This window comes from Cupressus sempervirens, chromosome 2 (assembly GCF_028749045.1).
Source record: "Cupressus sempervirens isolate cs-2001-9-10 chromosome 2, ASM2874904v1, whole genome shotgun sequence".
Taxonomy (NCBI): domain Eukaryota; kingdom Viridiplantae; phylum Streptophyta; class Pinopsida; order Cupressales; family Cupressaceae; genus Cupressus; species Cupressus sempervirens.
This window is the reverse complement of record NC_143119.1, coordinates 650,663,226-650,677,916: the sequence shown is the minus strand read 5'-3', so window position 1 is coordinate 650,677,916 and position 14,691 is coordinate 650,663,226. Positions and strand designations below refer to the sequence as shown.

At 36.3% G+C, this 14,691-nt stretch overlaps 1 protein-coding gene across 2 annotated transcripts; it reads right to left on the bottom strand.

Moving 5' to 3' along the window:
• Window positions 1-2,480: 2,480 nt before the first annotated feature.
• LOC149575050 (F-box protein SKIP31-like) lies at window positions 2,481-14,454 on the bottom strand. Of its 2 annotated transcripts, none has more exons than XM_089814914.1 (9): window positions 14,196-14,454; window positions 11,725-12,006; window positions 11,516-11,589; window positions 10,842-10,926; window positions 10,049-10,159; window positions 9,788-9,962; window positions 9,271-9,389; window positions 9,059-9,128; window positions 2,481-2,843 (listed from the first exon to the last, which is right to left on the bottom strand). In XM_089814914.1, the coding sequence occupies exons 1-9, from the start codon at window positions 14,349-14,351 to the stop codon at window positions 2,773-2,775; spliced, it is 1,143 nt and encodes a 380-aa protein (XP_089671040.1). In that variant the 5' UTR covers window positions 14,352-14,454; the 3' UTR covers window positions 2,481-2,772. The 2 variants fall into 2 exon arrangements, with proteins under 2 accessions (XP_089671040.1, XP_089671041.1); XM_089814915.1 differs by having other exon boundaries at window positions 11,725-12,002.
• Between the last annotated feature and the right edge of the window lie 237 nt (window positions 14,455-14,691).

Genomic DNA, 14,691 nt, shown 5'->3' with positions numbered 1-14,691 from the left:
ATTTGGAATCCTAACGCATTAAAGGAACATTTTGACTTGGTGCACTAAGAGATCAACGTGTGCATTAAAATTTGTATGTAAAAAAAATTTCACACATGATTGTGATTTCCCCTAATTTGTAAAGGATTTGGGAGATAAGTGAGAGTGAGAAACCTTCCAATTCGACACTCTCTTAAAGACTTCTCTTTATTCTTATAGTAGAATAAATAGTAGAGATTAGAGTGGACAAAGTTTTTGATTAATTAAAACAGGTTTTGAAGGTGCCTGAAACCCTTTACACAAAATATTTTCAATTTGAACAAAAGATACCATAGACAAAAGGAGAAATAGGACACCGACTAACTAAAGGTGGCCCTACAGATATCGCAATACGTTTCTACCACCAATTACAACTCAAAACAGTTAAGACCTCCTACTCCCAAAAGAGTGAGATCTAAGAAAACGGTCTGAGGACTATTGGGAATGTTTGTATTTTTTACCTTCAACCTTTATCCAACCTTCCTCCACCTGAGAAGCCTCCTTCTCCCAAAACAAAGCTTCCCCATCTAACCCAACCGGAGAACCAGGCAAGATCACATCCGAAACTTTGTCCAACGGAACTCAAATCGTAGAGGGAGGGGTAACCGCTACAGCCAAATCCAACAACAGATCAAGATCTAGTTTAGTTGGTGCAGGGCTACTGGCACCAACAACATCCATTGGCAGGGGGGCATCTTTAAGAGCATCATCTTTAAGGACAAAGTAATGCCAAACCAAAGCCCCAAACCACCAAGAAGGTCTTTTCTTTGATTTCCTAACTTCCACAAGATAGCGCACAGCAATATGACCAGTCCTGGAGTAGACCCTACAACGGAAAGGAATTCCTTCATAGTCTAGATTCTGAATCCAAGAACCATTAGGGGCCTCAAGTTTGATCTTCTTAGGTAGTCCCTTCGATGTATCCACCACCACAAGGATGCAAGTATAAGTGGACAAAGTTACAATGTATACATTTTGTCCAATCAAATATGTGGGTGATGTGACATGTCCATTTAGTGCATAATTGATTCAAGACCACAAAATCAATCCACACAAAGTTTCAATTCGACATATAATCTTTTGGTACATGTAAATTGTATTTATTCATCTAGTACCCATTTTATTATGATTGTGTTGTCATTGAGAAGTTATTCAATTGAATTTTAAGATGTTGGTTGATTTTAATAGATGCTTCAATGGTTATTGCATATTCGACAAGTGCATATAACATTTTTTTGTGTAGGCAAAAATAAAATCCCAGTTGTCAATCTGTATTAGTTGGATGATGTTTCATAATGTTTAGTGGATTCAATTTTTGGTTGAGATGGTTGTTATCTTGTTACCTCATCACATCTTTGTTAGTTATTTGAGGGTTTTGTACATTCACCTCATCTCTATACATTTTATTTATTGCTAAAAAATCATCTAATGTGTTGATTCTCTCTCAAATCATAGGCTTTGTCTACAAATTGGTTAGTGCATAATTAATTCAAGACCACAAAATCAATCCACACAAAGTTTCAATTCTATATATAATCTTTTGATACATGTAAATTGTATTTCATCTCGTACCCATTTTATTATGATCGTGTTGTCATTGAGATATGAAGCTGAATTTTAATATGGTAGTTGACTTTAATATATGCTTCAATGGTTATTGCATATTGGACAAGTGCATGTAACGTTTTATGTATAGGCACAAATAAAATCCCAACTGTCAATCATGGCTTTTTGTTGGTGCATGTGATTCAATCCCACTTACATTTGACATTTATACATTACCGGCTATTAGCTGAATGATGTTTCATAATGTTTAGTGCATTCAATTTTTGGTTGAGAGGGTTGTTATCTTGTTACCTCATCACACCTTTGCGATTTATTTAGGGTTTTTGTACATTCACCTTATCTCTATACACTTTGTTTAATATGTGCAAATATGATTAAATACTATTAAAGAGATATTTCATGTTAAGTTATAGACTATCTTTTGAAAATATCTATGTTAAATAGGAAAAGGAAATGCTCACTTTTGCTTTAGGTTTTGATTATATGTAAGGTGATTTTTATTATTTAGAAAATAAAAGTATTATTTTCGCTTTAGGTACTCAACCCATATTCGAGATTTAAATTTTACTTTCAAAGTAAAGTGATTTCATTAATTGATCCTTATTATAATTACCTTTAGTATTAATAGAGTTAATTGATCGTTTCCTTGTTACATAAGTGTCGTAGTTTATTTGAAGTGAACTTTTTTGAAATTACCCAAAATTAAAATATCTATCTTTTGTGAAAGTTATGATTTTGAATACGATAATTAAGCATATTGGGATAGCCCGTGGCTATACAGCCACGAAAGTGCACTTCCTTTACATTGCTTTTTCAAATCACTCGTCTCTCATTAGTGCCTCTCTTTTTTGTTGATTTTTCATACAATTTAATATGCAGAAATGAGATAGACTCGATGAATATAAAATTTCAATTTGTTATAAAGCTCCAAATAACTTCCCCATAAAACTATTCAATTTTTTTAATACAACGCAACCTAGGTCAAAATACAATCAGTGTGGTGAAGATTTGAGAATTTCGAAGTTTTACAATATAATTTTTGTGTCAAGTGCGGTAAATGATGGACCAAGGATCCAATCAACAAATAGCCAACGCTGCTTCAAGTTCCTTCTCATCATCACAGTTATAACCCAATAAATAAGCCCGTGTGGTATGTCGAAGTGTGGGAAATGATGATCAAGGATCCAATCAACAAATAGCCAACGCTGCTTCAAGTTCCTTTTCATCGTCACAGTTATAACCCAATAGATAAGCCCGTGCTGCAAAGGCCAGTTCAAAATAATTAGATAGAAACAACGAAATATTGAAGATCAAACACTACATAGAATAAATATCCTACTACTTGACATAATGGATAAATTTGACCGACACACCGCATAAGCCAATATTACATGAGCTCCTGAGCATCTTCTCTTCGGTTCCAGTTTCACAAATCTCATATTCCAATGCTTAGCATATGGACATACACTGAAGGCTGCAGACTGTGGACAAGCATGCCATGTGTTTCCTACCATCCCCACTACACCATCTGAGGCATTCCCAGCCACCTTGAGGATGCCCAAGCATGCCCTGTGTTTCCTATCATCCCCGATTTCAGGGATTGATTATGTTTCCACATTTTCTCGAATTGAAGATAACAGCTAGGGGACATCCCCTTAACCATCCCAAAATGCCTCGGGGAACAAGTACAAGGAGGGGGGTTAGAGGAGTGGGGACACATCCCTGTGTAACACAAAATATGACAATTTGACCATGATAGGAGCTAAATTATGGGTGAAGCTTTAGGATTTAACCAACCAAAAAAAACCCATTTAATTTGTACTTCACATTGGAACAGAAAGGCTCCTATTTAAGTCGCAATCCAGAAGTTACATCCTTCCAAGTGAATGAAATTCCTAATGAAATGAACTGGCAGCACATAAATACAGAATTTGCATCATCTTCTGATATATATCAAACTTTCATACCTTTGTATGCATTTATGCCCTTTATGAAAAGGGATTATACTTACATCATGCATTGCACACTGTAAGGAGGCATGGTTTATTATTATTAAAAGCAACAAAATAAGGATGTTAAGTCCTGACGCTTACAAGACTACAGCCCAAGAGCGTAGAATTACAGAAAGACCAAACCAGCCAAAAAAAAGGTCAAGAGCAGACCATTAACAGCACATTAGCAGAACCGTATGCATTTATGCCCTTTATGAAAAGGGATTATACTTGCATCATGCATTGCACACTATAAGGAGGCATTGTTTATTATTATTAAAAGTAACAAAACAAGGATGTTAAGTCCTGGCGCTTACAAAACTACAGCCCAAGAGCGTAAAATTACAGAAAGACCAAACCAGCCAAAAAAACCAAGGTCAAGAGCAGACCATTAACAGCACCTTAGCAGAACCTTATGCATTTATGCCCTTTACGAAAAGGGATTATACTTGCATCATGCATTGCACACTGTAAGGAGGCATTGTTTATTATTATTAAAAGCAACAAAACAAGGATGTTAAGTCCTGACGCTTACAAAACTACAGCCCAAGAGCGTAAAATTACAGAAAGACCAAACCAGCCAAAAAAACAAGGTCAAGAGCAGAACATTAACAGCACATTAGCAGAACTGTTGCAAACTCACATCAAGGGTGGGTAGGCAACTCACCCACAGCATGGAGGAGAGTGAGACTCAGAAACATGATTTTTCCTATGCCTGCAGACCACTGTCCAAGCAATACTATAGCCAGGATCCCACCGCAAGCAAGTGGAAGAACTTGCATTGTGAGACTGTTAGCACCAGGGGCAGAGTGCAGGAAGGCTTCACATAATCAAGCAGATAATGAAGCACAATGGAAGCAGCAAACAGAGGGTCAACACAGCCAGAGAGGGTCGCATCAGCAACAAAAGGTGGAGTAGGATCTGCAGGGGCAGAGGAGGGATCAGCAGCAGGAGCCTCAACCAGAGAATCGCCACCCTGTGAAGAATCATCAGAGGAAGAATCAGGAGCCAATATCATCAAATGATCATCAGCAGCATCCTTCCACCAAGGAGCAGCACCTTTCCAAAGCATGAGATAACAATCTGTAGTCAGATGACAAGTAGAGCAGCACTAGCAGATCGAAAGAGGATGTCCTCATAATCCACCGATCGCGTCCATGGTCTATCCCTCGTCATGAGAAACGCATCCTCTGGAAGAGGATTGGAGATGCCAAGATCAACCAGAATGCGTCCAAAGGTAGAGGCGATCAAGGAAGTTGTGGCATCATACCCCTTTAAAAAACGGCCAATAAAGTTACCATAGGCCTTTAAAAAGAGTTTTCCCAAAAATGGAGGGGTAGATTGGGAAGGGGAACCCTCACTGGATGCACACTTAGTGGTTCAGAAAGAGGGTTGAAGGAGCCTGTCCAAGGTTTGGCAGAGAGAGAGTTCCCCAAGCCCACAACTTGCCTATCACCAAATCGTGTTCCTCAGAAGAAGTCAAAGCAACGAGAGAAAAAGTCCCTTAGCACAAAGGAGAAGCTCAACATTACAAAAAACCAAGGGTCTCCAAGAATCCATTGCCCAACATCTCTATAACGAGGCATTGTTGTTTATGATAATATATTAATAAGACTTAGAGGACTTTGCATAGGGTAAGATCAAATGTTAAGAATACATTAGTTGGGCTAATAAAATATGATAAGACACATTTAGCGAACACCTAGTACTTTTGCTACTCAACTTTTTGGAAGATTCTAAATTTAAGTTCACTACCTAGACATCTAAAACCAAATTACAGTTCCAAAAAAGCAATAAAATGATAAGTACATGAAAAGGATGTAATACTTAAATACTATAAGTATATTATAACTGCCACCCAACTGTTAAAGGGATAAGAAACGAGTATATTCATGAATTGGCTGAATGGTCCCCTCTTTCTTTTTGCTTTCTCCAAGCGATCATTTAGACTTTATACAAATCAAGGAGTTAACTAATCTTCTTGCTAATGTTCGAGTGACCAAGTTTCCCCTTGGTAACAAACCCATTGTTGGAAGATTAGGATGGCCTTAAACCTTTTACCCTAGGGTCATGCTCAACTCTTGAATCAAATTTTTCCATCAAGATCTTTGAAAGCATTTAGTACACACTAAAATTGGAAGCCTCTAATTATTCTTTTCTTATATGAAATCCCCAAATATCAGAAGCAAATTAGAGCACAACTCATGCATTGTTATTTTAGCCTTCCACATACCTTACGGCATTGAGGCTAACAACACAAAGAGGTAGAAGCCCATAAGAAAAAAAAAATTGTCCAAGTTCAGTGTTAACTTTGTTGGGTTGTAATTAGAAAATTTGACTTTCAAATTTTTATGGTTTGGATTAGGCTTTATTTATTATACCTAAAGGCTTTGTTACCGAAATCAATAGTGGGTTCCATAGGCTAGCGGAGGGGTTCGGATAAGTAAATTAAATAAACATGTAGAAGACATAAATATATGGTAATATTATTCAAATAATATAGCATTAAAAAATATCAATATGCATATATAATTATGATTCAGTAATAATATTGATACATACTATATCTATTAAAAATGGTCACTGATAATAAATTTAATACTTACAAACTTCAGATCTTAATCAAAGTTGCATGGACATGGATACAAATACAAATATGGATATGCCATCAAATGCAGATAGAGACATTTTTTTAGACTGTCAATATGAATATGGCTAGTTATGACATTAATTAAAAATATTTTGGTATTTGGCAACTGACCATCCAAGTACTAAATATTCATCGTGTATCCTTGCCAGGGTTCAGGGGCAGCCCTAAGCAGCCCTAAGCAGGGCTTTGAGGGCAGCAGTCCCCAATTATGGGGATAGTTATTTCTCTAGTGGATGGAGCCCAAAAAACGAGTCACTGGAATAAAAAACATTTCAATATTGAGACACACTTCAAACTTTAAGCTGCCCCATTTGCAAAAAATATTGAGCAATGGTATCAAAGCTGTTGAGGCAATGGAATCAAAACTGTTGCTCCAACTAAAATTGTCATCATATATTAGTTGATGCATCATTGTTTCAGTGGAAGCCACACCCTGGTTAAATTGTGCTTGCTTTTGGTGGTCAAGACTCAAGACATCACTCAGATGGATCTACATGCACAAATAAATAAACAAATGCTGATAGCAATGTTATTTAGGGTTTTCCAATACTTAATAAAATATTTAAATGTGTTGAAAACTTCTACAGAAAAGCCTTTGAAGTGCCATAGCTGACATGGAAAATTCAGTATTTGTTCTTTGCCGGTTCTAAATTAAGCTGAAATGAAAAAATCAAACCCTACCAAATACATAGGCAATTCAATTCAGCCACTTTTCCTACTGATTTGGTAGCCTAGCCTAAAGGCTCTCATGCATTCATATATGATTTCAGCTGATAATGCCAAAAGAAAAAGATCTTGCATGGACCTATTGCAATCCAGTGATGAACTCATATAAGCCTAAAATGTATTTTTTTGTGGAAATGAAAGTGATTCGACCATCAACATTTTTAAATGACACTTGACAAAGTTGCTTAGGTATGACAATGTGAAGACTTCTAGAAACAGCCTTGGTGATATCCCACCAAGAATTGTTATCCTTTGAGAACTTCGCAAAAAGCAAAGTTAAAAAGGGATGGGCTACCATTGGATGCTCCACAAGATCATCTTGTGGCATCACAATTCAAGGAACTTCAAATGAAGAATTTTTAGAACAAACTTATGCTGAGATTTCTACAATAAATTGCTCCTTCAATAAAAACCTAACCATAGGTGGGGCCAAGGTGAATTCTTCTTTGGTGCACCATATCACAGCTAGAGCCCAACCATCTTTTAATACCATGGGATGGAGAAAGAATCTTTAGTAACTTCTGTGGGAGGCAGAGCCTACCTCAAATAGTTGAGTGCATCATATTTCAAGGAACTTCAAATGAGGAAGTTTTAGAACAAACTCATGCTGATATTTCTACCATCAATCGCTCCTTCAAAAAAGCTAACCATAGGTGGGAATAACATGACTTCTTTTTTGGTGCATACATCACAGCCAGAGTCCAACCATCTTTTAATACCATGAAAATTTGGAATGTAGAAAGAATCTTTTGTAGCTTCGGTGGGAGCCACAGTCTACCTCAAATAGTTGAGTGCATACGATAGATCCACACATTTTTATCTATGGATGAGGTAGTCACTGAGAAAGGGACACATTATATGATCCAATGTATCATATGAATAATAATATGAATAAGACAGCTAACTTATTGACAGCAGGGAAACTTTTAATGAATATGTGGCCTCACATTGTTTTGGAGCTCATGCATGGTATATTTTCCCTAGAAGATAATGTCAAACTTCTATGGATCATATCTATGGTAGGCGGGAGATTCATCAATAAGTTGACAAGACAGCTAACTAATTGACAGCAGGGAAACTTTTAATGAAGATGTGGCCTCACATTGTTTTGGAGCTCATGCATGGTATATTTTCCCTAGAAGACAATGTCAAACTTCTATGGATCAAATCTATGGTAGGCGGAAGATTCGTCAATAAGTTGATATACAATCACTCGAAGGTGCTCTACAAGACAAGATCTTTTCTCAAAACAAAGTTCACTCAACCGTGTGTGAATAGATTTGCTGCTCACTTCTTTGTATGGTAGACTTTATGTGCACAAAAGATGAACATGAAATGTATGTATCGTATTGGATTGAATCTAGCTTTGCCAATCACTTAGATGGCATCATCACTGGACTCCTGGTTTGTGATAACTTGTTCTGCACAGATGCACATAAGATCATGTAAATTTCATAACCCTTGGCAAAAGGAGTGCAATTGGTTGATGGGAATGTCCCCCAATAGGCTATTTTTATTAAGCTATGGATAGAATTCAAAAGGCAACAAAGTCTAGAATATAGAATTTTGAGAGCAAAGCATGCTGATATGGGTGATTATAGATGCTAGATCGGATCAGCAAGTGAACTGTTGTCACGATACTGGGTATTATTCAATCCATCATTCTTTCATTGTGTACTTTCAAGTGGATTGCAACATTTTTTCCTGATATAAAAGAATCAGCAAAACACTGTTATGTTAAGTGTAGCAAGACATTTGCAAGCTATTTTTAATTTAGTTATTTCCTCTAAACAAAATACATTTCAATAAAACACAGATGAAATGATTCATGGTAACATAATATTTTCTAATTTCAGTAACAACTAATTTGAAGCAGACAGGAACTGCAAAACTATCTCTGCAGATTACGAACAATGTAGATTGAAGCAAAATGCTAGCAGATGGCATACATAACTGCTTTTGACATAAAGATTACTGCTGACACAAAAGTAGCATGCCATAAAATTAAAAGAAGCATGAAACAAATAAAAAGTGAACCAAAAATGAAAAAGGGTTACTTGTCACAAAGCTAGGACCAAAAACATTTGAATGAATTCTTGGTACTTACCAAAGCGACCTGACCCCATGAAAGGTTCTGCTTCATCCACTGCTGCATTAGCATCCAATGGTTGCTCTCCCTACAATGTCAACAAAAGCCTAATATTTGAAACAATACTGAGATCTGATTGACCAATTTTAAAGCCTTTGCATGGCATAAGGTAAAAATATATGTTATTGTGCACTGACACAAGAACAGAAATCAAAAAATTCAGTCCTTACAGGATCCAATTCTTCTTCTGATGGTGAGAGCCATCTATCAAAACAGCGTCCAGAGATTGTACAAACCAGAAGTTCGCTTGATGGATCTAAAACAATTTCTCGGCATGTATCATCACATACTGCAAACATATACAAGTCCTAAGATCAGAAAACAAAATGGCTTCCCCAAAAAGACATCAATGACCAATTAAATGGAATTACAATGGTATAACATCAATTCTAAAAGCTAAAACTGGTCGACCCACTCCCATAACCAGCATCAATACATAGTTAGTAAATTGAAATCAATGCAATGGTTGTTCACATGTGGAACCTGATACCACTGCGATCAACCGATGCATAGACTCCAACACACCAGCAGTTTAAGCTTTTCCTCCCATAACAACAAGAAAACCAATTAATGAAAAAACTATGAAACATGTGCAAGCAACTAACTTGAGTACAAACATCAAGCCCACCACTAATGAAGAAGAAGAATAAGCTCCTTAACATAAGATCAATTCAGAAAATGCCATACCATGCACCCGTCCAGTTTTTTCACATAAAAAGGAATCCCCAATTTGAGAGTAGGTGCATGTCCTTCCTGAACAAGCATGTTCTGCTGTGAATTCATCAGGCAAACCTCGACTATGTTTCAAATGAGTTATTTGTTCAGCCACTGTTGTATCAAGTATAAGCATATCATCATTTACCTATTACACCACCAAGAAAAGCAGAATAAATATAATGCTTCTTTATAAGTGAATACTCAAATGAGCACGGCAGCAATTTTGGTCACCTGTGAAGGAAGAGGAGCTTGGCTTCGCTTGGCACTCTGCATTTGAATGTAGTATTCCCGAAATTCAGCAGGTGTGTTTCGAACAAATTCAATCATATCTTCTTCATCACGCTGCACAAAAAATTTAATTAGATGTCTATCGCTCGAACACTCTAGCTAATTTAAAAGAGCACAAGGAATAATTGAGGCCAAAAAAGTATAAACATAAACATCATTAGATTGCAGCAGTGTAATAAATTACTAAGACATGCAGCAAGGCAAATGAAGTGACTGTGCCAAGGAATCAAAATCGATGCATCAGATGCAGGAACATGAATTTATAGTTTCATTCTGATCACAGTATTGTGCTATGAGTTTTAGTGTCATTCATCAAACATGGTACTTTCTCTTCTTTCATTAACAGAAAAGCATCTCTGCTAAAATCCATATTTACAGTCCACTGCCTAAATGTATCAGACGAGGATGTTGTTAGTCCTGAAAATTACTATGTCAGTAACACGTAAAAAACAAACATTACTGTTGGAAAAAAATGGACATCTGAATGCAGTTTTTTGCGACTGCAATTTATGAAAATTCATTTTATTCGTATATATGAAAAAGCTGCGATGATAATGAAATTTGTGCATACTTTGAATGTTGTTCCTCATAATGTCTCTGAATAGATATAATGACAGTACATATTCCCAAACAGCATCTAAGCTAATAAAAAAAGTATATGCATTCATTGTTATCCAAGCAGATTACAAAACACCCATACTCTGGCCTTAAATTACAGAAAAGTCCTATCAAATACCTCAATATATAGTCGCTTCCATGCACGTGCACGTGGCTTTCCTTGCAATTTTGCTGGTGAAGGCAATCCCCAGCGCATACAATAACTGGAAAATGTGAAAGCCTTTAATAAGTATTAAGATGTGCAAAGTTTCTCCCAGTAAAATATGGGAAGACAAATGCCCATTGTTAGTCATTACAAGATCCACAAGAAGATCAAGGAGGAGTTAGAATGACATCCCCAAAAAACAAGGCCAAATGCCCATTGTTAGTCATCAGTGCAATGACTGTTGACATAGATTCATCTGGAATACATGAATGGGCAAAGGCAACAAGAAATAGAAAATGAAATCACTGTCTTTACTATGTTTTGGGTTTCGCATATGCAGCCTGGATTTGCCCAGTTATGCACATGTACATACCTAGGCATATTTGGGATGCAACACCCAGGCGAATCTGGGCTGCAAATGCAGAAGCATACCCACTCATATATCTATGTATATTTATATATATGTTCACATGAATGTATGTATGTATGTCAAGTATGTGGATATGTATGTATGTTTGTGTGTGTAAAGAGAAAGCAAGCAAGAGAGCGAGGGAGAGGAGGTGAGGAGGAAGATTGTAATCCAAGCCAACCATATTGATATTAGAAACACTAAGCAATTCCCAAAGGAAAAATATTAAATTACTTACAGTCGACGCCATAGAGATTCATCCGATGACGCAGAGTTCAAAAAGCGGCAAACTAATGCACAGGTAACAAGGTCCTGGAGCCAATATTAAATGTTGGTAAACTGAATAAAGAGGACACTCGTCAAGTATGACTTGCAGCTTATATTGAATAGTTAAATTAAATTTTAATCTTCCTGTCAGCAAGATTTTTAGAGCAGCACTATCCTTACCTCTGAAGATAAAAATTTAAGAATCTTTTGAAATAGCTCTATGGGAATCTTGCTGAAAACACCATTTTCTATGCTTGTTTGAGTTCTTGGACCCTGATTATTTCCGCATCCTTCTGCTTGACTTTGAAAAGTTGGCCTTAGTTTTGTGATGATTTCACTTTCACTGTGCACTTGATTCCCATCGCTGGCAGCATGAAAACATTTCTGAAGTGTCATTCCTGGGCTGTTTTTGATGTTTTCGTCCACATGGCGCCTTTTGGAGGGCACTGAGGTCATATCTTCCTAGTAAAAGGTAGAGTGCAAAACCGAATCAACACAAAATCCAAAGAATTTACTGATTACTAACGTGTATTAAAAGACGGACTGAACTGTTTACATTTACTTGTGTTAACGTGCTTCAGAATTCCAGAGTTTAAAAGAACAAACAGAAAAGAATGAAAAAAGAACAAAAAGGAAATGTCAATAGGAAAAGCAACCCACTAATGATCAGATATTTAATTCAATTGACTTTTCTTGATGAAAATTAATTTCTAATGGCAAATCTTCCAATTTTTTGAAATATATATATATTCTCATTGACAATTATTTTTGAAACACAGTTTTTTAAGAAAGAGAATTTCAAACAATAGCAAGAAATTCATTAATCACCATTATAAAAAAACTTTCATATTTTCAAAAATAAAAAACTTAGCTGCATGTAGAAGTCTTTGATGGGTTTAAGGGATAGACTCCATAATATTTAGTTTCCACCATTTACTAAAATGTAACCCAATAAGCCCCATTATATTGTGTGAGATAAATGTACTGATATTTCTAAATTCTAATGAGAGCCAAAAAAAAAATTCAAGACTATTGCTTTTGATTGAGATCAACATTTCAAAAGAAATTTCAGCCCCAGGGAATATAATGAGGATCGCTAGATTATAATTTGGTTTCTCAAATTTCAAATATTAGCCAATTGGGGAATATTAGCTTTCAAAACTTGTAACAAAATGATATCCAAATTCAATATATGTTCACTCATACAACCTTATAACTCAATAGCTTTTAGAAGAACATAATCATAAATACTGTTTGCACATTTGGATTTTTGTTGGGAAAGTACTTGCAAGTTTAATTGACACACAAAAATCATAGGTAAAAATATTGATGCAGGTAAAATGTTAGTTAAAAAGTATTTTTTTTTCATGTTTTTGCTATCAAACCATACATTTTCTCTTTCAAGATGTCAATTTTTAATTTAATACATTTTATAATTGAATTTTACAAACTATGCACATATCTACCACGATAGATTAAGAAGCCCAACTTTGTGTATAGTAGATACATTGTTATTTATTTAAAAAACAGTCTGAACGCTCATAAGATGCAAACCATAGAAAAAGACTTAAATTATACAGTGGAGCGTAGAGTGAATCGAAAAATAAATCCATGGATATTTCATCTCATGAAAAGTTTACCAAGTAACAGGAGGAATGGAATTATTAATGTTGCATACCAGTATAGGGTTCCAATGAAGATTTCATAGTTTAATATTAAGGAATAATCATAGTCAATAAGATTCTTTGGTATATGGATGAGGGCCCTGGCATCATAGCTACTTGTAGTTATGGGGATTATATTTGCACATAATAGAGCTAGCTGTACCCTTCTTTGTTCATTTACGCCCATTCCCAGATAGGAATGGCACAACTTTCCCACATCTCCAAGCAACAGTAGATTTGAGCATTCAGTGTTTACATTAAATAAGAAAAAGTAACTGCGTTTATTCACAGAAGCACTAGTACCTAAAATGAAAATATATGGTGAGACAGTACCAAACTATCAAAACCCTAACCAGAAATAGCCTATTGTAACGAATTAACTAGGGTCCAAACCTAAAGAGAAAACTGAACCCAACGTATAATTCAACTAAAACTGTGAGTCAAGTGGAATAAGCTCAATTGAAATCATTAGACCTAGCACATATATGGCAGAAGGCCAAAATACCACATCGTACTCATTGAGCTAAGTCCCCTTGAACAGATGAGAATGGCTTGAAATCATAGAGGGTAAATTGTGAAATCTAAGATTCTGCAGCAAAGGTTTTCCCTTGTAAAGATTATATTATCCAACCCCAGAAAGTAAAGTGAACGTAAGAGATGGTGCCTTCTATAATGACCACCGTATGAAAGTCCTATGAGACTTATGAAGTGTATGACATTATGTTAAATATAACATAAACTCATCTAACATGGCACGCCCATGGGACAAGGTCAGGTGCGAGCTACTGGTAAATTTAACAGGGAAGATAGTTATGTCATAGCAACTGAACTGCAGACTACTTTAAAAGTAAATTTTGCAAATTTTAAATATAAAAGACAAGAAATCAGCCCCACCTTAAACAAATAAACTAATAAAAAGATGTTATAGGATAAAGAGGAGAATTTTTAACATTTTTTTCTCACTAAATTTAGGTTAAGAAAAGTTACCTGGTCAGAGTCTACGGCGAGAACCTCGGACTCCAGAAACTCCGCCAGCAGGTCGTCTTCGTCGTCAGCGTCATCTCCACAACAGGAGACGCAAGATTCTCCTCCTTTATCCATTTCCTCCTCTTCTGAACTCAAAATTTCTTCAAACCCCACCATTCTCGAAACCCTAACCAAATTTAACCTAGTTCAGCACAAACTCTTCTCACGCTCTGGAAACTAAGGCAGCAAAGCCACAGATTTCAGAAAGCGATCAAAGCTTGAAGATTGATCGAAGGAAGCCTGGATTTATACTGCAGATCGGGATGGCGCGGACAGGATTCGAAGCTCGAACCAACCCACATGCGTGGCATATCCGCATCGACTGGTGAGGCCGCTTTGACGTTCACCTGCAGGTCACATTGGCATGGTCACATGGGGTGTTGGGGGCTGAGCTGACCAAAAAGTTTGGTATCACTTATAGCCCTTTGTGTCCTATGCCATTAGTGTTTTCTTTTAT

Excerpts from the sequence above, each read along its gene's own strand:
- LOC149575050 (XM_089814914.1), bottom strand. The coding sequence starts at position 14,351 with ATGGTGGGGTTTGAAGAAATTTTGAGTTCAGAAGAGGAGGAAATGGAT. Across the intron at positions 11,590-11,724 it reads TTAAATTTTTATCTTCAGAG|GACCTTGTTACCTGTGCATT; the intron begins GTAAGGATAGTG and ends TATTGGCTCCAG. Across the intron at positions 2,844-9,058 it reads CATGGGGTCAGGTCGCTTTG|CACGGGCTTATCTATTGGGT; the intron begins GTAAGTACCAAG and ends TGGCCTTTGCAG.